The 26,539-nt window shown below is 39.3% G+C and overlaps 1 protein-coding gene across 6 annotated transcripts in view; it reads right to left on the bottom strand.

The window, feature by feature from the left end:
• Positions 1-26,539, bottom strand: part of grin1b (glutamate receptor, ionotropic, N-methyl D-aspartate 1b) — a 53,666-nt gene that overhangs the window by 24,114 nt on the left and 3,013 nt on the right. For 3 of the 6 annotated variants that reach the window (XR_002197690.3, XM_010900107.4, XM_010900110.4), the window contains exons 2-16: positions 26,199-26,333; positions 21,678-21,854; positions 14,011-14,073; positions 13,218-13,315; positions 12,467-12,588; positions 11,654-11,828; positions 10,521-10,665; positions 10,128-10,214; positions 9,542-9,680; positions 9,248-9,375; positions 4,683-4,847; positions 4,432-4,550; positions 3,757-3,869; positions 2,782-2,930; positions 202-359 (exon numbers count right to left, since the gene is read on the bottom strand). Coding sequence is in view for 5 of the 6 variants with exons in the window: in XM_010900107.4 (XP_010898409.1) it covers positions 202-359; positions 2,782-2,930; positions 3,757-3,869; positions 4,432-4,550; positions 4,683-4,847; positions 9,248-9,375; positions 9,542-9,680; positions 10,128-10,214; positions 10,521-10,665; positions 11,654-11,828; positions 12,467-12,588; positions 13,218-13,315; positions 14,011-14,073; positions 21,678-21,854; positions 26,199-26,333 (1,973 nt within the window). In the remaining variant the exon portion in view is untranslated. The remainder of the gene's footprint in view (positions 1-201; positions 360-2,781; positions 2,931-3,756; positions 3,870-4,431; positions 4,551-4,682; positions 4,848-9,247; positions 9,376-9,541; positions 9,681-10,127; positions 10,215-10,520; positions 10,666-11,653; positions 11,829-12,466; positions 12,589-13,217; positions 13,316-14,010; positions 14,074-21,677; positions 21,855-26,198; positions 26,334-26,539) is intronic. The other 3 variants (XM_010900109.4, XM_029124641.2, XM_010900108.4) reach the window with 2 other exon arrangements.

The following is a 26,539-nucleotide window of genomic DNA, read 5'->3' as shown; positions in this document are numbered from 1 at the left end:
GGAAAAAGATGATCTGGTCTGTTAATACTAAATTCAGAACATTAGCCCTGAATGCCAAAAGCTATGTCTACCTTCTATGTGTACTACCCTGTTACAGTACTTCCAAAATGCTTAGTTCTGTTACTGCAGCAAAAGGTGTCTCCACCAGATAGTAATGTGAGGAGGTTGTGGCATTATTTAATATACTTAGCTATTACTCACTTGTCACGCACAGCTTGGATGGCCTCAGCGGCGCTTTCGTAGTTGTGTTTCTCCATGTGACGATACATAGTACTCAGCTCCACTTGGCGCCGGAAGTAGATGTCCACCGAACTCTGCTTCACTGTGGCATAAATGAACTTGTCTGATGGGTTGCGCAGCTGCAAAACAGAGGCCCAAACAGAGGCACAGCAGGGAGTCAATCAGTTGACCCCCCCATGGCTGTTCTTCATATCAGCGTCACTCATAAAACATCTGCGCACAATGAATGTTCTTGTGGCTTATTTCCCCAGGCTAGAAATCAGCATTTATATACATTCTAAATTGGACTCTATCTTTTATTGCTCCTAAGTGTATTTTGTGGATGTCTTTTTTAATAAGTGTTTTTTGTCTTTGTAATCACGGATGATGCTTGTTGTGGTCAAATTATCTCCCAAGTGTAGATCGATAAAATTCGTCTTTGCTTTACTCTTTCTTTATTGCCAACTTTCAGAAGTGTGCGTTTTCATATTAATAATTTTTTTTGCCCACTTTCCTTCCCTCCCAACTCTGGGATGTCAAATTGGTCTGGCCTTGTCACAACAGCACGACAATAGGTTTTGCGTAGGCAAAGATTAAGACATGTTTCTTTAAGTGCTTTTCTGCTTAGTATGATATTGCTTACTGAACCACAAGGATATCACGGGCACACACGCTGAAGGCTGAATGCATTCCTCAGTTAAAAACAATGATTGACATCGCATGCGCCCAATCTACCAAAAGGAGTGCAACATGAAAAGCCCACCCTTTCCAACATCCACCCCTTCATCCATGCACACTACATCCAGGTCGTGTTATACAGTGGGGAGAACAAGTATTTCATACACTGCCAATTTTGCAAGTTTTCCCACTTACAAAGCATGTAGAAGTCTGTAATTTTTAACATTGTTACTCTTCAACTGTGAGTGACGGAATCTAAAACAAAAATCCAGAAAATCACATTGTATGATTTTTAAGTAATTAATTAGCATTTTATTGCGTGACTTTAGTATTTGATACATCAGAAAAGCAGAACTTATATTTGGTACAGAAACCTTTGTTTGCAATTACAGAGATCATACGTTTCCTGTAGTTCTTGACCAGGTTTGCACACACTGCAGCAGGGATATTGGCCCACTCCTCCATAAAGACCTTCTCCAGATCCTTCAGGTTTCGGGGCTGTCGCTGGGCAATACAGACTTTCAGCTCGGAGCCTCTCCTTAGTTGCCCTTGCTGTGTGTTTGTCATGCTGGAAGACCCAGCCACAACCCATCTTCAATGCTCTTACTGAGGGAAGGAGGTTGTCGGCCAAGATCTCGCCATACACGATACATTGCCCCATCCATCCTCCCCTCAATATGGTGCAGTCATCTTGTCCCCTTTGCAGAAAAGCATCCCCAAAGAATGATGTTTCCACCTCCATGCTTCACGGTGGGGATGGTGTTCTTGGGGTTGTACTCATCCTTCTTCTTCCTCCAAACACGGCAAGTGGAGTTTAAACCAAAAAGCTCTATTTTTGTCTCATCAGACCACATGACCTTCTCCCATTCCTCCTCTGGATCATCCAGATGGTCATTGGCAAACTTCAGATGGGCCAGGACATGTTCTGGCTTGAGCAGGGGGACCTTGTGTGCGCTGCAGGATTTTAATCCATGATGGCGTAGTGTGTTACTAATGGTTTTCTTTGAGACTGTGGTCCCAGCTCTCTTCAGTTCATTGCCCAGGTCCTGCCGTGTAGTTCTGGGCTGATCCCTCACCTTCCTCATGATCACTGATGCCCCACGTGGGGAGATCTTGCATGGAGCCCCAGACCGAGGGAGATTTACCGTCATCTTGAACTTCTTCCATTTTCTAATAATTGCGCCAACAGATGTTGCCTTCTCACCAAGCTGCTTGCCTATTGTCCTGTAGCCCATCCCAGCCTTGTGCAGGTCTACAATTTTATCCCTGATGCCTTTACACAGCTCTCTGGCCTTGGCCATTGTGGAGAGGTTGGAGTCTGTTTGATTGAGTGTGTGGACAGGTGTCTTTTATACAGGTAACGAGTTCAAACAGGGGCAGTTAATTCAGGTAATGAATGGAGAACAGGAGGGCTTCTTAAAAAAAAATTCTTACTGGTTGATAGGTGATCAAATACTCATGTCAAGCAATAAAATGCTAATTAATTATTAAAAAATCATACAATGTGATTTTCTGGATTTTTGTTTTAGACTCCCCCTCTCACAGTTGAAGTGTACCTATGATAAAAATTTCAGACCTCTTTATGCTTTGTGAGTAGAAAAACATGCAAAAAGTGTATCAAATACTTATCTCCCTACTGTAAGTACAGTAACTGTGAATCCAACAGAGAGCAGCACTTGTATTTACCCACCGATTACTGTTGTTAATGTACTGTGGGGCTCGTGTCCCAATGATATCTCTTCACACATTGTACATTTGGAAAGTGTCCAATGGCTTCTATTACCAACAAAAGGTCAACTAACACATTTCATTGAAAACATAACATTTTGTTTGCATTAGTCATAGGGTGCATGTGATCAGGGTCAGCAAGCACACTCTGCTTACCCTGGGGTCATTGATGCCGGTGATGCGCTCCTCAGGCCGGTCCAACACTAGGAAGGCTGCCAGATTGGCAGTATAGGATGCCACGATGATCATGGCAAATCCAGCCCACACCATACCTAAGATCCTTGCTGAAAAGCTCCGGGGTGCTCCTATAAACACATCGCAAACATAATCAGTCAGTTAGCAGCTATTTGCACAAGCTAATTGACCTGGCAAAAATGGGCATGATCAGTGAGGTGACCAAGAACCCAATGGCCACTCAGAGCTTCAGAGTTTCTCTGCAGAGAGGAAAACCTGTCAGAAGAACATGGGCTGTAATCAATCAAGCCTTTATGATTGTGATCAGACTGAAGCCATCTGCGTAAATGGCATGTATGTCAGGTCCTGATGATAGGGATGCCTCTAGGCGTCTCTGTGCAAGCCTAGTGGTGATAGTCAGGACCAGACAGCAGAGATGCCTCTGGGCATATCTGGGCTTTGGTTTTGGTTGCCCCCAATTAGAGGCCGCTGCCCTGCATTGCCATAAAAACTGGTATTTCTAAATGGTTCATCCAATATGAATAAAAATATGTTCAAATTAAATCAGATTGTCTGTTCTTTAACCCCATTATCATTTTATAAATCAATTTTATAAATCTAAATTGCTGAAGTACACAGAAAAAACAACACGTATAGACTGTAAGAATTCCAATATAATCTATAGGATAAAAAATATTATTCATAAATAATTATTCCCTTATAATTATATTATTCTTTTATAAGGATTATAATAATTATAAATAACAATTAATTTAATGATTATTGTGTATGTATATTATTTTATATATTATTTTAACTCTATATAGTCTATTACCAATTAAAAAATATTTTTTGTTATTATGCATGAATGTACTTAGTGAATAAAGGTGATTCTGAGTCTGATTGGGGCTGTATTTTTTGTTTCTGAAACTTACACTTAGGCCAGTGGATATTTACCTTCTCCTATCCCAGAGTTCAAAAGGACTCCCCATGAGAACCACATGGCGGAGGATAAGGTAAGGGCGTCCTCTTCTTCTTCTTCACTGTTCACTTTAAACCTTCCAAATGGGCTGCAGTGTACATAAGTTAGTTATGTGAGCTCATCTGTCTTCTCAGTCACCAAATCCTCCAACAGATCCTATTGGAACTAAACTAGTTGAATTCGGTTGTTTCCACGTAATTTGAAAGACAATTTAATGTCTTGTTTAAATTGTATTTCAAAACAATACCTTCATAAAGGATATGAATGTATTGTTTCCACCAAACAGATCGTAACTCCAATATTTACTGACATTGACTGTGAAGTCAATCATATGAAAATCCAAAATAGACAGTGAGTATAGACATGTGAGTGCATGTTTTTTTCCAAATGCTCCTGGTGTGCTTACTTTCATTTATGCACAGACATGAATAATTATTTCAGCTGCTTATTACTAATACATGAGCAACTTGTAGCACAGGGCTATATATGGTGAATCTCAGTTGATATAGTATGGCACTTGCAATGCTGGGGTTGATTCATACATATGAACAAACGCATGTGTGACAGTTGATAAACCTCCTGCTTAACGGCATATTTAATGTTGATTTGTGGTATGGAAACCAATGTGCAAAGAGACGTTGTCGTTTTACCTGAACCGGTCTAATAGGTAGAGCATCACCGCCACCACATGGACCGATAGACCCACCAGCAGCCACAGTGTGCTCTGAAAGGGCTGCATGAACGAATCCAGAGTACTGCGAGGTATTTCCTACAGTCAGACAAAAGCCATGACTCATCCCATTCATTCTACTGTGGGCAGAGATACTATTCTGGGTCATAGTTGTGGGAAGGAAACAAATGCTTCAATGGGGTTTGAGCAACAGGAATAGAAGCAGCGTACCTTTTTCACAAGGATTGTGAGCCCCTGGTACTTAAATGGTTTGGAGAACTCGATGTACTGGGCACGTTCATTGTTGATCGTTAGTGGAGCAACAATCATGTCAGCTAGTCCACCCAGGAGTTCTCCCATCATGCCGTTCCACTCCTTCTTGTTGCTGTTGTTCACCTGAGAGAGAGTGGATAGAGATTCACAGTACTTGACATACTTAGTCATCATTTCGCACCTGAAGGATGCTTGAATCAGCCAACAACTGTTTCATAACTAATGTTAAACTTTAGCACAAACTTTTAGCACATTCTACTTATACACAAACAAATGTGGGTATGTACTGAGCTATACAGTATATATTGTATATTAAAGCAATGCAGCACAAGGGGCAGTGATATATTGCAAATATTAGGGCTGTTCGTATGCACAACATGTGAGATGCCTGAATCCAGCCCTTAGTCACTGTATATTGGCAATATACACTGATCAGCCATAACATTATGACCACTGACAGGTGAAGAGAATAACACAGATAATCTTGTTATCACGGCACCTATCAGGGGTGGGATATATTAGGCAGCAAGTGAACATTCTGTCCTCAAAGTTGATGTGTTAGAAGCAGGAAAAATGAGCAAGCGTAAGGGACAAATTGTGATGGCAGGTGGCTGGGTCAGAGCATCTCCAAAACTGCAGCCCTTGTGGGGTGTTCCCGGTCTGCAGTGGTCAGTACCTATCAAAAGTGGTCTAAAGAAGGAAAAGCAGTGAACTGGCGACAGGGTCATGGGCTCATTGATGCATGTGGGGAGCGAAGGCTGGCCCGTGTGGTCCGATCCAACAGACGAGCTACTGTAGCTCAAATTGCCAGAAAAGTTAATGCTGGTACTGATAGAAAGGTGTCGGAAAACACCTGCATCGCAGTTTGTTGCGTATGGGGCTGCGTAGCTGCAGACCAGTCAGGGTGCCCATGCTGACCCCTGTCCACTGCCGAAAGCGCCTACAATGGGCACATGAACATCAGAACTAGACCACGGAGCAATGGAAGAAGGTGGCCTGGTCTGATCTAATCTAGCATCTGTGGGATGTGCTGGACAAACTAGTCCGATCCATAGGGGCCCCACCTCGCAACTTACAGGACATGAAGGATCTGCTGCTAATTTCTTACTGCCAGATACAACAGCACACCTTTAGAGGTCTAGTGGAGTCCATGCTTTCTACGGGTCGGATCTGTTTTGATGGCAAAAGGGGGACCAATATAATATTACGCAGGTAGTTAATATGTTTTGGCTGATCGGTGTACCACAAACCAGCAAGGTGTCTTATTGCTGTTATGAACCTGTTAACAACCTTCTTGTCATTCTTGTGAAAAAAGGAGTCATACATCACAAATCTCGACCAATCAGCATTCAGGGTTTGAACCATCTGGTATTTAATAGACACAGTAGCCAGTTTATTGGGTACACTAACCTGTTATTAAAAAAAAATAAAAAATGAAGAGATTTCTTTCTGCTTGCTTTACATAGCAATCGATATACCTAATACACTGGCTACTAGGTCAAATTAAAATATTCATGGATTACCTGTTATTGTTTTTAAATTGCGGAGTTTATATTTTGTACTGTGTGTGCATTGTGCTGTGAATTGAACTGCCTCATTGGGACATTCCTGTTTTTGTAATCTAATCTAATGGGTGGATAAGTAATTTAGTCCTGTATGGCTCAGCTGAGCACAGTGCTTAGAATGCCAGAATTGTTGGTTAAATTCCCAGGGCACCCTAAAATGTTTGGATAAAAGCATCTGCAAAATGTTATGCATTGTCCTTCATTAATATTAGCAGCCTTGGTAAATATCAGGGACATATTCAAAATATTAACCCCTAACTGTTAATTAAAATAAAAAAGTGTAAAAAGAAATATATTTTTATCATCAAACAATTATTTTCTCAAACATGTTTGCCACCATTATTGGCACACCTTCATTTAATCCTTTTTGTAACTTCCCTTTGCCAAGACAACAGCTCTGAGTCTTCTCCTGTAATGAATAATGAGGTTGGAGAATACACAGTAATGAATCTGAGGCTATTACTCTGTACAGAATTTCTCCACACTTATGGACTCTCCTATTCAGATCATCCCAAGTGTTTTCTATAGGGTTTAGGTAAGAGAACCGGAATTGCCATGTCAAATTGAAAAAAAATTGTGTTGTAATTTTGAGGTTTGTTTTGGATAATTGTTACTGAAAGATCCAACCATGTCCCAGTTTAAGTTTCTTGGCAGAGGCAGTCATGGTTTGATTTAATATCTGCTGGTGCTTGATGAAGTCCATGGTACCATGTATCCCAACAAGTTGTTGCGGGCCTTTGGAAGAAAAACAGATGTACAACAACAAAGATCCACCACCACACTTTAAAGTGGGGATGAGGTACTTTTCTGCATGGCTAATGTCTCTTTCAGTCTATGCCAAACCCACCATTGGTGTTTCCAAAAAGCTCTATTTTGGTTTCATTTGACATGAGAACCCAGTCCCACTGAAAGTTCCAGTAACATTTGGCAAAATGTAGGCACTTGTGTCTTTTGTTTTTTATGACAACCTTCCCAAACAACTTGTGGCTTTGTAGGTGGGGTCTGATTGTAGTTTTGGACTTTATGACCCCAACTTTCGCCTTGAAGACAACATATCAAATGTTAAAACTGAAACATTTTATTGTTTCTTGAAAAAGATGTGCCCACTTTGAATTTGATGCTAGCAACATATTTCAAAAAAGTTGGGACAGGGGCAACAAAAGACTGGAAATGCTGTGTAATGCTAAAAAAAAAACTGGTGAAATATATCACAACTAATTAGGTTAATTGGCAACAGGTCAGTAACATGATTGGATATAAAAAGAGCATCTCAGAAAGGATGAGTCTTACAGAAGTAAAGATGTGGAGGGGTTCACCACTCTGTGAAAGACTGCACAGGCAAATAGTGCAACAATTTAAGAATAACGTTTCTCAACAAAAAAAAAGTGTTTGGGAATCTCATCATCTATAGTACATAATGTCATTAAAAGTTTCAGAGAATCCGGATAAATCTCTGTATTCAAGTGATCTTCAGGCCCTCGGACAGCACTGCATTAAAAACAGACACGATTCTGTAGTGGAAATTACTTCATGGGCTCAGAAACACTTCTGAAAACCATTGTCTCTGCATCCACAAATGCAAGTTAAAACTCTTCCATGCAAAGAAGAAACCATATATAAACAAGATCCAGGGTCTGAGGTCATTTAAGATGGACTGAGGTAAAGTGGAAAACTGTGGTCTGACAAATCAACATTTTAAATAATTTTTGGGAATCATGGATGCTGCGAGAGCTAAAGAGGAGAGGGACCATCCGACTTGTTATCAATGCACAGTTTAAAAGCCAGCATCCGTGATGGTACAGTATGAGGGTGCATTAGTGCACATGGCATGGGTTACTTGCACATCTGTGAAGGCACCATTAATGCTGAACAATATGTACAGGTCTTGGAGCAATTTATACTGCCATGCAGACACCGTCTTTTTCAGGGAAGGCCTTGCTTATTTCAGCAAGACAATGCCAAACCACATTCTGCACGTATTAGTACAGCATGGGTCTGTAGTAAAATAGTCTGGGTGCTAAACTGGCCTGCCTGCAGTCCAGACTTGTCACCCATTGAAAACATGTGGCGCATTATGAGACAAAAAAAATATGACAAAAGAGACCCTGAATCCAATAAAATGCCAGAATGGGAATACATTTCACTTTCAATACTACCGCAATTTGTCTCCTCAGTTCCTAAATGCTAGTTTTGTTGAAAGAAGAGGTGATGCAAGACAGAGGTAAACATGTCCCTGTCTCAACTTTTTTTAAATGTGTTGCTGGCATCAAATTCAAAAAAGGCATTGTTTTTTTTCCAAAAACAATAAAATGTTCTCTTTCAACATTAGATATGTCGCCTTTTTACTATTTTTTATTAAATAAAAGGATAAATTATTTGCTCATCACTGCATTCTGTTTTTATTTGCATTTTACACTGCATCCCAAAGTTTTAGGAAAAAGGGCTGTATTTTCTTATAGCCATTGTCTGATTAGTGCAGCTCAACAAACTTTTGTCGCACATCATGACAATATATTCTGGTCTTTCCCATCTATTGAGGGATGACTATGGGAATTTGGCATGTGTGTCTCCTCATTCATACCCCAGTGAAACAGGAAGACATGGCTTACCACTCAATTTTGCCAGGTGAACTTACAAAAGGGAAATATGAATGGCAGTATACTATGATTAGATTTTACTCACGAAAAGGGGTGCCAATAATTGTGGCACACTTGTTTTGGAGAAAACATTTATTTAATTTACTTTACATTTTTCTGAATATTTTCTATGAAAGACCAAAGAGGATAATCAGTTTTACAGCCTGCTTTGCTCATATATACCAAGGGGGGCAATTTTTGTGGAAGGTACTGTATTCTTTTAATTATTATTAGTTGTGGATCCCAAAAAAGTCTTCAAATAATTGGGGAGCCTCCCTGGTGGTGCAGCAGTCAAAATCAGTCTAATCAACAATATACTCACCCGCTCCTGTGTACCAAACTTCCCATCAGCCACCAGATGAACCTCATAGGTGAAGTTCATGGTATCCGCTAGTTTAATCAAGAGGTCAATGCAAAAGCCATAGCAGCACTGAGGTACTATAGGCTGTCCTATAATAGCCAAAAGACAAAGTCAAAAAAGTTCTGATAACAAATTAACATATCAGCAAGATATTGATGAGGCACAGCCAACACTGACAAATGTCATTAATAATAAGGGAATCATTCATATTTAAAGTATTCATTAATGTATTATTTGCTGTTGCTGTTTTATTACCTGGGATGGTACCATTGGGACCGGTACATATCACTTTTTGGACATCTTTGAGTCCATTTACAGTTTTCTCTTTGTAGCATGTTCCATCACTTGTTGTAGGTTGTACATAGATGAATGGCTCCTGATGAATTGTTACTATCTGTGCACAATAAACAAGGACAAGTCCCATTTCAGCAGACAGACATTTACAGAGAGGATAGGAAGTGTGTTGCAGAGATGTACTCATTTAGTTCACACCGTAGTGAAATGTCCAGAGACAGAAAAGGTTTTGATGTTTTGGTGTCACATTGCATTAGCTCTCAAATCTATGCTTGGGGATGCCCCAGATGTTTTGATTTAGCCCTGAACCAGCTCACCTGTTTCCCTAAACAAGGGCTTTATGGTTTGTTTAGAAGTTGAACTAAGCATGCTAGCTTTGAAATAGTCAAAATACATGGAATAGCCAGAAGTCCCCAAGGACAGAATCACTGCCCTATGTGGCAAATTCAGGCAGATTTGTCCCTGTTTCCAAACGTTTACTTCCATTTGCTTCTTAGCGAATACATCCCCGGTTATGCAGGATGAAGAAGCAGCTTAGCTGCTGTACCTTAAGTCTGGTAGACATCTGGTATCCTCTTGGCTTCTCTGTCTCTCCTCCTGGCCAAATGATCTTCCTTTGTGGATTCATCACCACCTACAAAAGATAAAAATAGATTTGCTTGAATTAAGATGTGCATTGGTTTTAATCATTTAAAAAATAATTTATAAGAAATTCTGATTCCCCCTCACCTGGTTTTATAAATTTGCTAATAACTCTAGCAAATGATAACCCAAAGACATAACTACTTAATGTAATAAACATAATAATTGAATTTAACACAATGAAATCCTTACGTAAAACTGGTGACATGTTAAGTTACATATTTCTGAAAGATTTCTAACATTGTCACAATAAAAAATACACAAAACAAAACTGATGACATTGTCAAAACTGACATACTTGGGTGCCATTGAAGACGCCCACTTGTACCAGTCGGGTCTTTTGGTAGTTGAGAATGCTGTAGGTAGCAAACCTCCTGTCGCCGTCATCGTTAAACTCGATGCGTCCTGTCAGACCATCTGGGTACTTGGACGCCATCAGCACTCTACATTCCAGTGGGGAAATCGGAGGGATGATGTCATCAGACAAATCATCTCAATGTGACATGATGGGCTTGGTGGATGATGAGCGTGGGTGAAATGACAGATTGAAAATAGTGAGGACAGAGGGTGCATGCGGGAGTGTGTAGGAAAACTGCAACTCAATCTGAATAGAAATTCAATGTGATTTCTTTTGGCAGGCAAATTGGAAATCAGGGCATGTTTGACATACTGTATATACGCCAATTATTCTGGTTATTTCTGTTGTGTGTGGACAGGGTGTGTATGGGTGGTTCTGAGTCTTTATAAGCCTCATCAAGTAAGTTATTAAAAGGAAAAGTCAACAATCATTGTACAATATTAACATAGCACCACACCCCATTCAAGAATAAGGCTACAAAGAGGAATGGAAAATATAGTGTATTCTGCATTTTTTTTCTTTTTCTTTGTAAAGCACATTGAATTGCTTCTAAGTATGAACTGTGCTATATAAATAAACGTGCTTGCCTGCTTGCTAGTGGTCTGCTATCCCATTTCATACTTTGGAGTTCTGTTTGCATTGTCTTGCCAACAGCCAGACACAACATTTTGGAGGCAGTGACAATGCAATTTTATATGTGCCGAGGCTAGCCCGACCTGGCTTGGAATTGACCCTGGCCCTGAATGCAAATGAAACTTTTTCAGATTCATTTCTTAAAGGATTCTCAATGAAATAAAGGATTGTCAGGGGACTAATTGTCCACTTCCAATTAGAACTGCTCAGAACGGAGGCCTTATTTTCACGCTGCCCTTTCCTTCCTCCTCTGTCTCCCAGCAATGTTGAGTGCCAGGACCAGCATGTCAATTGGAATATGTATGTGGATTCTATGCTTGACTTGTAGCTGGACATAGGGCTGTTCTGGTTACATTCCCTTTTCATAAACTCACGTTATTTAACAGAATTTTAAAAAGTTGTAATTTAAATACTTCCTCTTGTTATCACTTGTGCATTACCTTTTGAAGAGCGGTCCAGTCCTCCAGATGTTCGTATTGCCCACACAGCCGCGGGGCGGTTCCGTGATGTTCTCCTTTTCAAAGAGCTCCTGAATGGACTGCGCCACCACAGCCACAGCGTCGTTGATGTGCGCCGACTCATTTTTGCCATTGATGAGCTGAAGACCGAGCAAGCCTGACCAGTCGACAAAATCTCAGGTTTAGTAAAGCGCTTGGCGTGAAACGACTTATTTTAAGCCTGTGACAAACATGAAACGTGCTTATATAGACAAGACAAGTACCTATGAAGGATAGGAGTTATGTTGGAAAGGTTACAGAACAGGGGTTCGGGCAAAGTGAGCACGTTAAAATGAAGGTTCTTTACGGACATGTGTCGTACATTTAGCCAGGACAAAAAAAATGCAGTTGTCGCTTACCATCAGCTTTCTGTTATACTTCAATGTGGGGGGTAGCAACACACACTGTCTAAATATGCTCATGAGACCTGGGATCTCATATTAATGTGAACTGAACGCAATGTAGATTACCAAAACCTCTATTTCATTTGTAGTGTAGGCTACTGAAAGAAAGGCACACACTAAAAATGAAACAAACAAAAGATGTTAGACATTTAAAGCACAGTACAATGAGAAGTCACTTGTTTGAAACCTTTAAACAACCAAATGTTTAAACGTTTAAACGTTCAATGTATCAAACACGCCACTGATTCGCCGATGGAGATCAAAACATTTCAATAATAAAGCAATGTGCCCAGCCTGACCAATCTGTCGCCACAGTCTGTGAGGGAGGCATGGGGTATAGGGCAGTACGTACCATCTGGTGCTTCACTCAAAGCTTTACCAGACATCTCCCTCTCTCCAACCAGCCACACGTAACCAGAGCCCGTCATGTTGAGCTGGCGTGCTGCTTTGTAGACCGACGCTGCCTCGTCCTCGCTGCAGTTAAGACACCCATCATTACCACAATGGCAGCTCCAGTCAATCTCCACTGAGCACAATGCAAGTCATTGCTTCTTTTGCTCTGTGCAATAAATGTATAGTTTGTCCTAAACGTTTAGGTCCACAGTTGGCCATTCCAGTTCCACAATTTGCTATCCCTAATCCTAACCAATAACTCAAGGCCACAGTTTATTTGGGATTTGATCATTAATATATTTGTATTTTATTTAAGTCTATAATAACAATAAGCAGTAAGGCATAGGTGTGATGCATGGCCAAAATACGACAGCTAACAACTGTTCTCACTCATGACGAATGCCTGGATAGAGCACTCAGCCATGATATGTATACTTGTAATGTACCACAAACCCCTGGCGTGCCTTATTGCAATTATAAAGTGGTTACTATTCATTTTGAATAGTAAAAATTGCGAGTCTTCAGCATGAACCACCTGGTTCATAATGTAATTTATAATATGAATTAATGCATTAGATACTACGTACCATACATCACTACTGTATAATTATGTCATTGAGTCCCCACGGCTTTCCATGATGAAGATATGTGTCTGCATTCTTGTGAGGCTTGGTAGTGAAGTGCATTGAGCCATGCATATGAGGACTGACCTGGCAGAGAGAATTATGACGCGGGCCTCCAGGTCCTTGGCCTCCAACAGCATGGACGTCAGGTTGGTGTCTTGGCTGAACAGGAGAACTTTCTCTGCCTGAAGTTGGGGGATACGATTAGCAAGGAAGGAGAAGGACTCAGCCCTGAACCATGCTGTCATCGCTCTATCTTTCGTCATTTTTTTAATGGATTTTTTTTGGTCAAAAAAGTTACGGAGAAAAAGGTTCCAAGATAATTTTGCTTAACAGAAGAAAAAAATTGGAAGCTGGGAGGAAAAATTGCTCTGCATATTTGCATGCAAACTAAAGATTATCAAGACTCCAAAAAGGAACGTGCAATTTAGAAGTAGAGGAGAAAAAAACGAAGGAAAAAAGACTGATGCAACCGCAAATCAAAAAGGTGGAGGAAAGGGAGGGGGTGGTGGTGGCTTATTTTCCCAAGAACAAAAGAGGTAGGAAATGCTGCAGAAAGGTAGGAGGTGCCATCTGGATTGTGCCTGTCCCACATCACCAGATCTCCACAAACTCTGTCAAAGGAATATACTTGCAATCTCCTTCTATTGAACACATGCAACCCTTTACACTAAGAAATAAAAAGGTAGGAAGGGGCATTTCATTTTGCTGAAAATACACTAAAAACCCATTCTCGACTGAAATCATATACAAAGACGTGCTACCAGGATAAGGATATCTCTGGAATCGGTTGTTGATGTTTTTTTTTCTTTACTTTTTCGTTTCTAGTGGCTACTTTCAGAGAATTGGTGGGCGGCGTGCATTGACCATGCAAGTATACCTTGGGTCCTCGCTTGTTGTCATAGGACAGTTGGTCGAGGTTTTCATAGTTCCTGTTTTTATTCTGATGAGTAATATGCACAGAGAAAATATGCAGACATAGAATAATATTATAAACAGTTATAAATGGCGTGTAGTAAAGCATTCCAACAAATCTCCACTTTTCTGCTTCAACTTGGGATTTCTAACACTGGGGCTTGCAAAAACATCCAAGGCCTGCTTACAGCATTACAGAGTCCTTAGGTTTTAACTGTCTGACACAAGCATGCTCCACCATGGTGATTTGTGATGAGGGAACTGAATATATTCTCCACCAACCTTGTTCCTTTAGTACTCGATAGCCATGCTTGAATAAACGGCCCATGGCCAATGCAGCAAGTTAACCAAAGTAATTCACTAAAACATAATTAATATGTAAATATATCATATCAAATTGGACTGTAGGAAATGTACTAGGCTAATAGCTTTTCTTGGGAAAAAATACCTTAATGTTAATCTCAGCAAATGTATTTGCTCATGAACAATTCATCACAGATCTTCAATCTGAAAAGGCACCATCCAGAAAGTTCTCCTTATTCAATGTCTCTCTAATAAGTATCAAAATATCTACCCATTATTCTTGTCAAATTATTATTTTAAACTATGTACACTTATAGAAAACAATATGACATTAAGATTGTCTGTTTAGACCAAAGCTAAGGGCTGTAGTAATGAAATTCTCTGACCATCCCATACTCTTGAAATGCCCCAAAGTTTGGGACAAGAGCCTTTGATTTTTTATAACAAATCAACTAAATATGGTGTTTTTATAGTGTGTAAATATAGATTTTGAGTAAAAAAAATAATATACATCATAATGCATAATATATCACCCCAAAGATATTTACATCCAGAGCTGTGTCCATAGCATTGAAATCAATGTAATGTTGAAAGAACAAATCTTGTTCAAACATCCCCACATTCATGAGCTAACCTTAGCATGGCAAACACAACAGCCCTTCCATTTGCACAAGTCCTAGAAAGTACAGTTCAAACCTTGAGATGAACAACTCAGAATAATCCCATATTCAGATTTTAAGGTATTATGGTAAGGTTACATGTTTGGGTTCAGTAGAGCTCATTCTCTTCCCCATATTCAGATTTTAAGGGATTATGGTAAGGTTACATGTTTGGGTTCAGTAGAGCTCATTCTCTTCCCCATATTCAGATTTTAAGGGATTATGGAAAGGTTACAGGTTTGGGTTAAGTAGAGCTCATTCTCTTCCCCATATTCAGATTGTAAGGGATTATGGTAAAGTTACATGTTTGGGTTAAGTAGAGCTCATTCTCTTCCCCATTTTCAGATTTTAAGGGATTATGGTAAAGTTACATGTTTGGGTTAAGTAGAGCTCATTCTCTTCCCCATATTCAGATTTTAAGGGATTATGGTAAGGTTACATGTTTGGGTTGAGAAGAGCTCATTCTGTTCCCCATATTCAGATTTTAAGTGATTGTGGTAAGGTTAAATGTTTGGGTTAAGTAGAGCTCATTCTGTTCCCCATTTTCAGATTTTAAGGGATTATGGTAAGGTTACATGTTTGGGTTAAGTAGAGCTCATTATCATCCCCATTTTCAGATTTTAAGGGATTATGGTAAAGTTACATGTTTGGGTTAAGTAGAGCTCATTCTCTTCCCCATATTCAGATTTTAAGGGATTATGGTAAGGTTACATGTTTGGGTTCAGTAGAGCTCATTCTCTTCCCCATATTCAGATTTTAAGGGATTATGGTAAGGTTACATGTTTGGGTTAAGTAAAGCTCATTCTCTTCCCCATATTCAGATTTTAAGGGATTATGGTAAGGTTAAATGTTTGGGTTAAGTAGATCTCATTCTGTTCCCCATATTCAGATTTTAAGGGTTTATGGAAAGGTTAAATGTTTGGGTTAAGTAGAGCTCATTCTGTTCCCCATTTTCAGATTTTAAGGGATTATGGTAAGGTTACATGTTTGGGTTAAGTAGAGCTGATTATCATCCCCATTTTCAGATTTTAAGGGATTATGGTAAAGTTACATGTTTGGGTTAAGTAGAGCTCATTCTCTTCCCCGTATTCAGATTTTAAGGGAGTATGGTAAAGTTACATGTTTGGGTTAAGTAGAGCTCATTCTCTTCCCCATATTCAGATTTTAAGGGATTATAGTAAGGTTACATGTTTGGGTTGAGAAGAGCTCATTCTGTTCCCCATATTCAGATTTTAAATGATTGTGGTAAGGTTACATGTTTGGGTTAAGTAGAGCTCATTCTCTTCCCCATATTCAGATTTTAAGGGATTGTGGTAAGGTTACATGTATGGGTTAAGTAGAGCTCATTCTGTTCCTCATATTCAGATTTTAAGGGATTATGGAAAGGTTACATGTTTGGGTTAAGTAGAGCTCATTCTCTTCCCCATATTCAGATTGTAAGGGATTATGGTAAAGTTACATGTTTGGGTTAAGTAGAGCTCATTCTCTTCCCCATTTTCAGATTTTAAGGGATTATGGTAAAGTTACATGTTTGGGTTAAGTAGAGCTCATTCTCTTCCCCATATTCAGATTTTAAGGGATTATGGTAAGGTTACATGTTTGGGTTGAGAAGAGCTCATTCTGTTCCCCATATTCAGATTTTAAGTGATTGTGGTAAGGTTAAATGTTTGGGTTAAGTAGAGCTCATTCTGTTCCCCATTTTCAGATTTTAAGGGATTATGGTAAGGTTACATGTTTGGGTTAAGTAGAGCTCATTATCATCCCCATTTTCAGATTTTAAGGGATTATGGTAAAGTTACATGTTTGGGTTAAGTAGAGCTCATTCTCTTCCCCATATTCAGATTTTAAGGGAGTATGGTAAAGTTACATGTTTGGGTTAAGTAGAGCTCATTCTCTTCCCCATATTCAGATTTTAAGGGATTATAGTAAGGTTACATGTTTGGGTTGAGAAGAGCTCATTCTGTTCCCCATATTCAGATTTTAAATGATTGTGGTAAGGTTACATGTTTGGGTTAAGTAGAGCTCATTCTCTTCCCCATATTCAGATTTTAAGGGATTGTGGTAAGGTTACATGTATGGGTTAAGTAGAGCTCATTCTGTTCCTCATATTCAGATTTTAAGGGATTATGGAAAGGTTACATGTTTGGGTTAAATAGAGCTCATTCTCTTCCCCATATTCAGATTGTAAGGGATTATGGTAAAGTTACATGTTTGGGTTAAGTAGAGCTCATTCTCTTCCCCATATTCAGATTGTAAGGGATTATGGTAAAGTTACATGTTTGGGTTAAGTAGAGCTCATTCTCTTCCCCATATTCAGATTTTAAAGGATTATGGTAAGGTTACATGTTTGGGTTGAGAAGAGCTCATTCTGTTCCCCATATTCAGATTTTAAGTGATTGTGGTAAGGTTACATGTTTGGGTTAAGTAGAGCTCATTCTCTTCCCCATATTCAGATTTTAAGGGATTATGGTAAGGTTACATGTTTGGGTTAAGTAGAGCTCATTCTCTTCCCCATATTCAGATTTTAAGGGATTATGGTAAGGTTACATGTTTGGGTTAAGTAGAGCTCATTCTCTTTTGAATAACGACGGTGAGTAAAGAAGAACAATTGTTCGACCAGCATAGGATGTAGAGGACATTACACACCCACATCACACCACAACACACCGCTGAGGCTCAAATCAAAACATTCTTAATGAGGAGGAGGAAAACTGAGACGAAATCTGTTTTTCTTCAGCCACCTTGTAGATGAATGACCGTAATGGTGCACTGTGGACATTTTGAAAATTCATCAGTCATTGTGAATGTGGAGCTCACAAGAAAAACCGGGACCATTTAATCTGGCAACATCACTGATGCTGTGTGCTATGTTACAACCTGAAGAGAAAATTATTATTATTAATTATTTTTCTTTTCCACTTTGTAGTATATCATATGGATTTGATTCCACGGTGCATCTTTAACTGACATGTATAACAAATCACTGACACGTTTTGTCATCGCGACACTGACAAGTTTGGTTATTTTAGAATATTCAAGTTAAATAATGAATATGAGCTGAAAGTGCAGTCTCACAGCTTTAATTTGAGGGTATTCACATCCAAATTGGAGGAAGGGTTTAGGAATTACAGCTCTTTAATATGTAGCCCCCTCTTTTTAAAGGGAGCAAAAGTAATTGGACAATAGACTCAAAAGCTGTTTCATGGACAGGTGTGGGCTATTAATTTGTTATTTCTTTATCAATTGAGCAGGTAAAAGGTCTGAAGTTGATTCCAGGTGTGGAATTCGCTTTTGGAAGCTGTTGCTGTGAACACCCAACATGAGGTCAAAGGAGCTCTCAATGCAAGTGAAACAGGCCATCCAAAGGCTGCAAAAAAATCCATCAGGGAGATAGCAGGAACATTAGGAGTGGCCAAGTCAACAGTTTGGTACATTCTGCAAAAAATAAAAGAACGAACTGGGGAGCTCTGCAACACAAAAAGGCCTGGACGTCCACGGAAGACAACTTCCATGGATAGGATCATTGTATCCATGGTAAAGAACAAACCCTTCAGAACATCCAGCCAAGTGAAGAACACTCTCCAGGAATACAAAGGGTTCACCACAAGGTGCAAACCATTCATAAGCCCCAAGAATAGAAAAGCCAGATTAGACTTTGCCAAAAAACATCTGTACCAGAATGATGGGAAGAAAAAAGTATGGAGAAGGGTTGGAATGGCTCATGATCCGAAGCATACCACATAATCTGTAAAACACGGTGGAGTCAGTGTGATGGCATGGGCATAAATGGCTTCCAATGGCACTGGGTCACTTTTGTTTATTGATGATATGACAGAAGACAAAGGCCAGATGAAAGCAGTCAGATTAATTCTGGAGTGTATAGGGATAAATTGTCTGCTCAGATTCAGCCAAATTCAGTGAAGTTGATTGGATGGAGCTTCACTTTACAGATGGACAATGACCCAAAACATACTGCGAAAGCAACACAGGATTTTTTTAGAAGTGGAATATTCTCCAATAGCTGAGTCAGTCATCTGATCTCAACCCGATCAAGCATGTATTTCACTTGCTGAAGACAAGACTTAAGGCAGAAAGACCCACAAACAAACAACATTTGAAGACAGCTGCAGTGAAGGCCTGGCAAAGCATCACAAAGAGGAAACCCAGCGTTTGGTGATGTCCATGGATTCCAGAATTAAAGCAGTCATTGCCTGCAAAGGATTCTCAACAAAGTATGAAAAATATTTTGTCCAATTACATTTGAGCCCCTGAAATAAGAGGACTGTGTATGAAAATGGTTGCAATTCCTAAACGTTCGTAACAATATTTTTGTTCAACCCCTTGAATTTAAGCTGAAAGTCTGCACTTCAACTGCATCTCGGTTGTTTCATTTCAAATCCATTGTGGTGGCTTACAGACACAAAATTATGAAAACTGTGTCAGTGTCCAAATATTTCAAGACCCAACTGTATGTATATCAAATACAATACTTACAATAGCAACACCTGAACAATACAACACATTATTACCAGCCTGCCATTCTATCTAAAGTCAAAGAAGATAATGGCATCTCATTCTTACTCATACCTCAGTGCTACCCAGCTTTATGAGGCTCTGCAGTCTGGCTTCAGGCCCATCTACTGACGGTCTAGGTGAAGGTTGTAAATAACCGGCTCCTGGCTGTGAATACAAGATCCCCCACCATCCTGATTCTTCAGGACCTCAGTGCCACTTTCACCACATTCTATCTCATTGTTCTATTGCAGCACCTCAAAGAGCACCCTTCCACCTGTGGGACTGCTCTAAACTGGCTCACCTCCCCAAAACTCAAGCATTAAATCGCCATCAGTGTTTAAAAACCAGAGGGCTGCACCATAACCTGTGGTGACACACAAAGGTCGGTGCTAGGACCCATTCTCTTTATGATCTATGCTCCGCACTTTGCCAGATTGACAAGTGTCTATTTCCATTGCTAAGTAGACAACACACAGATATGTATTAATACCAGGTCTGACCTGACCCACTGTTAAACCTGTTCGACTGTCTGAAGAGGTAGACATGTTGGATATAGAACAACCAACTTCATCTAACTCAATAGCAGCAATACAGAGACGCCCAACAGATAGGCACACAACAGGAGATCACCAACTCATGCAGCATCAGGCTTTTATAGATGGTCTAATCATACCTACATTAGTCATGTCTCGAACCCTTGCCTCTCAACACTTCCAATGAAAAAAAGCTTATATATGTATGTCTGGTCCAAAATTGATTATGAGAATGTAATACTTGGGGGCCTGCTTGGAAACGCAATTAATACATTATAGCTAATTGAAAATAGTGCTTTATGGATCCCGACACAGATAATTGTCTGCCCACATCACTCCCATCCCTGCTGATCCACTGGCTTCCTGTCCCTCAAATAACAGTTTTAATTCTCCTGATCTGCAAATCCCTTAATTTCATCAAATCTGCCTGCATCACATCTGCAACTATGGACAAACCATGTTAAACTACTTCGACAATCAAGAACATTATACATTATTATCATTAGTATTATTGGAAGAGGAATTGTAGTATTAGTAATAGTAATAACTGTAGTTACCAAAGTCTTAATTACTAGGAGATCCCAAAATTACAAATGTAATGATGTTATGTTGCATAATATAGACTTTCCAACACTTTAAATAAAATACAATGTATGTTCCATGATGCAATGTTGTGTAACTATAACAGGATTACATACTGTAGATGATTTCAATTTAGATATCTGGGATAGCAATATTTTCACTCAAAATGGATTCTTCACAATAAGCTATTCTTAAATATCAGAAGTCTCTCCAAAACACCCCCCCCCCCACACACACACATTCATTAGACCATAGATACTGAAACCAAGCATTAGACAAGTCCAACCAAGCGCTAACAAAATGACAATAACTAAAACAATCAAATGCTCATAAAACATCAATGTAATTTCCAACAAAAAACAATTATTTTCTAACCCAAATAATATTAAAATGACTAACACTCACATCAAAGCACAAAACAATCATGATTCAATCATGATTCATATTAATATGCAACATACAAGAAGTAAATCAATAAACAAATAAAAATACAGCAATAGTATATTCCTAAAAAAAAAAAAAAACAGAGAGAGAAAGAAGCACTCATTCAAAACTCCAGAATTATGGATTAAAGTTATGCTACCCCTTCAAACAATTCACATTTTTCACAAGAATTTAGCACAACTGAATGGAAACTGATAAACTGTTGGAAGAAGATCCTGCCCCTGACTGAACTGTATGTATTTTTGCATAGCCCCAGGTTAAGTCCCTCGTTGCGCTCCGGTTGTGGATTGACAGTTTGACTATGGTGAAAGCAATGTGAAATGAGTAGAAAATACAATTCTGCCAGGAAGCCACTTAGGATGCTTTTGATGCCTCTGGCATAAAAAAATATTAGCCAATGTTACAAACAGAAAAAAATGCGCTCACGTAACAGAAAGTAAAATAATTACAAACAGCACATAGAGGACCTTTGTGATACTGAATGCAAGTTTGACAGACGAAGGTACAGACAGAAAGACACACAGACGTACAGACAAACAGACGTACAGACAGACAGTGTTGTGTTCATCATGATGGCTGGGCCCAGGGTGCCTCACCTTGGTCTCTCTCTCCTCCAACAGGGTCTCTAGCCTTTTCTGGGCGGCACGGCCCTCATGGTCATCGCTAACAATCAGAATGATGTGGTTCCAGCGAAACTCCCTCATCATGTCAAACCAAACCTGGGCCTGGTGAGAGTATGGAGGGACTGTACGCAGAAAAGACAGGTGGATGCTCTGGAGAAAAAACCAACACAACCGAGAAGATTAGCATACAAAGAGAAAATCATGCTGAGGACCTTTTTATTCACTTAAAGGGGAGGTCAACACATTTTTAAATGTGGTTTTATTTTAATTCTTTCTTGTTCTCACAATGGACTACATAATGCCTTGTACTCCATAGTAAGTGATGAGTCAGCCCAAAAATCTCTATGTAATTTACAATATATTTTTGTATAACTTGTTTGGATACGCAAAAGTGGTGGAACTTTAATTCTAAAGGCAGCTACTTCAAGCATTTCTTTATTAATGGACTTTTTCATGTTCTGCTCTAATGTATAGCTTCCAGAAAAATATGTCAGATAGAGTTGACTATATCTAGCCCTGAAAAAACAACATCACAGAACAGGAAAAATGACAGTGAATAACTATAACCATCTGAGTTGCGCTAGGATTTCAATATGTGACTAATTAAATTCTCCCAAATAGCACATTGTTGCTTTTGGGTAAAAACCTCTCATTTCCAAAACAAATATATTTTAGGAAATGGAAAAATAGCAATATCTGCCCATTGAAATACAAATGAACCTTCAGTCTGTATTTTGAATATAATTTATTATTCTGTTTTCTTCATTGTTTCTGAGGGTATGTGGTTGTGAAAGCAGATCACAAAATGTAGACTTTAATTTGGACTTAAAAACACACCAAATATGTATATATTCAAGTGGACTGATATATATGCATATATATAGCTCCGGAAAATATTAAGAGACCACTGCAGCTTTTTCTTTCATTTCCAAAAAAGTCAAAAAGGAACAGAAGCGTTCAATTTGCAGTCGTCTCTTAATGTTAACCCTTCTGTTTCTCACTCAAAACCTTTGTTTTTGACTTTTTTGGAAAGGAAATAAAAAGGTGCAGTGGTCTCTTAATTTTTTCTGTAGCTGTATATACCCACTGTATATATGTACAGTGGGGCAAAAAAGTATTTAGTCAGCCACCATTGTGCAAGTTCTCCGACTTAAATGGATGAGAGAGGCCTGTAATCATCATACACTTCAACCATGAGAGACAAAATGAGAAAAATGAATCCAGAAAATCACATTGTAGGATTTTTTATGAATTTATTGGTAAATTATGGTGGAAAATAAGTATTTGGTCAATAACAAAAGTTCATCTCAATACTTTGTTATATACCCTTTGTTGGCAATGACAGAGGTCAAACGTTTTCTGTAAGTCTTCACAAGGTTTTCAAACACTGTTGCTGGTATTTTGGCCCATTCCTCCATGCAGATCTCCTCTAGAGCAGTGATGTTTTGGGGCTGTTGCTGGGCAACACAGACTTTCAACTCCCTCCAAAGATTTTCTATGGGGTTGAGATCTGGTGACTGGCTAGGCCACTCCAGGACCTTGAAATGCTTCTTACAAAGCCACTCCTTCGTTGCCCGGGCTGTGTGTTTGGGATCATTGTCATGCTGAAAGACCCAGCCATGTTTCATCTTCAATGCCCTTGCTGATGGAAGGAGGTTTTCACTCCAAATCTCACGATATATGGCCCCATTCATTCTTTCCTTTACACGAATCAGTCGTCCTGATCCCTTTGCAGAAAAACAGCCCCAAAGCATGATGTTTCCACCCCCATGCTTCACAGTAGGTATGGTATTTTTTGGATGCAACTCAGCATTCTTTCTCCTCCAAACACGACAAGTTGAGTTTTTACCAAAAAGTTCTATTTTGGTTTCATCTGACCATATGACTTTCTCCCAATCCTCTTCTGGACCATCCAAATGCTCACTAGCAAACCTCAGACAGGTCTGGACATGTACTGGCTTAAGCAGGGGGACACGTCTGGCACTGCAGGATTTGAGTCCCTGGCGGCGTAGTGTGTTACTGATGGTAGCCTTTGTTACTTTGGTCCCAGCTCTCTGCAGGTCATTCATTAGGTCCCCCCGTGTGGTTCTGGGATTTCTGCTCACCGTTCTTGTGATCATTTTGACCCCACGGGGTGAGATCTTGTGTGGAGCCCCGGATCGAGGGAGATTATCAGTGGTCTTGTATGTCTTCCATTTTCTTAGCTGCTTACCTATTGCAGATTCAATCTTCCCAGCCTGGTGCAGGTCTACAATTTTGTTTCTGGGGTCCTTTGACAGCTCTTTGGTCTTGGCCATAGTGGAGTTTGGAGTGTGACTGTTTGAGGTTGTGGACAGGTGTCTTTTATACTGATAACAAGTTCAAACAGGTGCCATTAATACAGGTAACAAGTGGAGGACAGAGGAGCCGCTGAAAGAAGAAGCTACAGGTCTGTGAGAGCCAGAAATCTTGTTTGTAGGTGACCAAATACTTATTTTACAGAGGAATTCATAAAAGATCCTACAATGTGATTTTCTGGATTTTCTTTTCTCTTTTTGTCTCTCATAGTTGAAGTGTACCTATGATGAAAATTACAGGCCTCTCTCATCTTTTTAAGTGGGAAAACTTGTACAATTGGTGGCTGACTAAATACTTTTTTGCCCCACTGTGTATATATTATACAGTGGGTATAGAACGTCACCGCCTCCTTTGAAAATGTTCAACATGTGTTGGATTACAGCCTGAAAGAAAAACACATAAAATCAGACTTTTTCAGTTTTTATTTACACACAGTAACCCATAATATCCAAGTGGAGATGCAATTGTAAACAATTTATAAAATACCCTATGTGGATAAGTGAACTATTTGGATTGGCTTCCATTTGTGATCAACTATAGTGATTTTGATTAGTTCAGAATAAAAGCATAGAGAACAACTTTCCTTAAATATATGAGAACAAGTTCAGATTTATCTTGTGGAAAAGCACAAGTCAGGATGTGCTTTTTCTATCCCTTGGAGCACAGTTAAGACCATTATTAAGATGTGGAAAGGGTATGGCAACATTATTATGAAGAGGAAGGGGTATGACAACATTACTAGGAAGTGGAAGGGGTATGACAAAATTACTAGGAAGTGGAAAGGGTATGACAACATTATTAAGAAGTGGTAGGGTTATGGCAACATTATTAAGAAGTGGTAGGGTTATGGCAACATTACTAAGAAGTGGAAGGGGTATGACAACATTACTAGGAAGTGGAAGGGGTATGACAACATTATTAAGAAGTGATAGGGTTATGGCAACATTACTAGGAAGTGGAAGGGGTATGACAACATTACTAGAAAGTGGAAGTGGTATGACAACATTACTAAGAAGTGGTAGGGTTATGGCAACATTACTAAGAAGTGGAAGGGGTATGACAACATTACTAGGAAGTGGAAGGGGTATGACAATATTATTAAGAAGTGGTAGGGTTATGGCAACATTACTAGGAAGTGGAAGGGGTAAGACAACATTATTAAGAAGTGGTAGGGTTATGGCAACATTACTAAGAAGTGGAAGGGGTATGACAACATTACTAAGAAGTGGAAGGGCTATGGCAACATTATTATGAAGTGGAAGGTGTATGGCAACATTATTATGAAGTGGAAGGGGTATGGCAACATTATTATGAAGGGAAGGGTTAGGGTTAGGGTTATATGTACTAATAATAATGAATTAATGTAGAATAAGAATAATAAATAAATAATGTAATTCAAGCAAAATATGGTTTCACCAATTATTAATCAAGGGGGGTGTTCACTTATACAAATAAGGTGTTTAACTGTTTTACTTTTAACAGAGTTTTATATTCACTTGAATATTGTGGGTTATTAATTGTAAATACATAAATATTGTATGTGTTTTTATGTGTTTTATGTGTTTTCCTTTCAGGCAACAAAAGGTGAACAGTTTGAAAGCGACTGGTGACTTTCTATACCCACTGCTTATAAATCTGTCAGATTTCATATGCTTACAGTAATAATGTGTTAAAAATATTATTAAAAAATAACTGTAGAAAGACTGCTGGGATGCAACCCAGGAGCCTCAGAGCCTGATGCAACTTATCACAGTCAGCAATTGCAGTTGACATCTCAAATCCTTGCCGCTAGCAAAGATGATGTTAAATTGCATTTTTATTTCATTTGTATGTTTTTTGGGTGGGTTTTTTACATTAACCCAAACTTAAGTGCCAACCCACCAGTCTGTTAATGTCTTAACTATTAAAGATGCACTTAGGGATCTTTTTTTATTTAAGGCTTTTATTTATGTTTTGGTTGTTACATATAATACAACATTTGTGATGTAATACGCAATTGGATGATGTGGTACCCATTAAAAAGGGTCCCAACATCAAAGAGCACCACACCACTACTTGCTAAATTTGAGATCTTCTGTGTGCCTGCGACGAGTAGTATAAAATGAAGAAATCAACAGGATCACATTATGTGTGTATGTGTGTGTGTGTGTGTCTCACCTTGTCTGAGTAAATGGACATCCGGGTGGTGAGCCCCACAACCGGAATGCGATAGAACCCTGCCGTGTAGGACACAGGAGTCGGGGTGAGGTGGTCATTGGACTGTGGTGGGTGGCTCACCAAAATGGCATAAACCTGTGGAGAGATGGTAAAACCCTTTAAATGATACAGCATGCTAAAGTGGCTGTGTGACCACACATGATTATTTATACACGGGAATCATATGTGAACTGCCCCCCCCCCCCGCAAGGTTGATTTTCTACATCGGCACACAGACACACATGACTCAATGACAACTGATTTACCACAATGTGCCCCACATCCTGTTAAATTGAATGTCA

This window comes from Esox lucius, chromosome 13, assembly GCF_011004845.1.
Source record: "Esox lucius isolate fEsoLuc1 chromosome 13, fEsoLuc1.pri, whole genome shotgun sequence".
Classification (NCBI taxonomy): domain Eukaryota; kingdom Metazoa; phylum Chordata; class Actinopteri; order Esociformes; family Esocidae; genus Esox; species Esox lucius.
The sequence above is the reverse complement of the archived record's forward strand: the minus strand, read 5'-3'. Positions and strand labels throughout refer to the sequence as shown.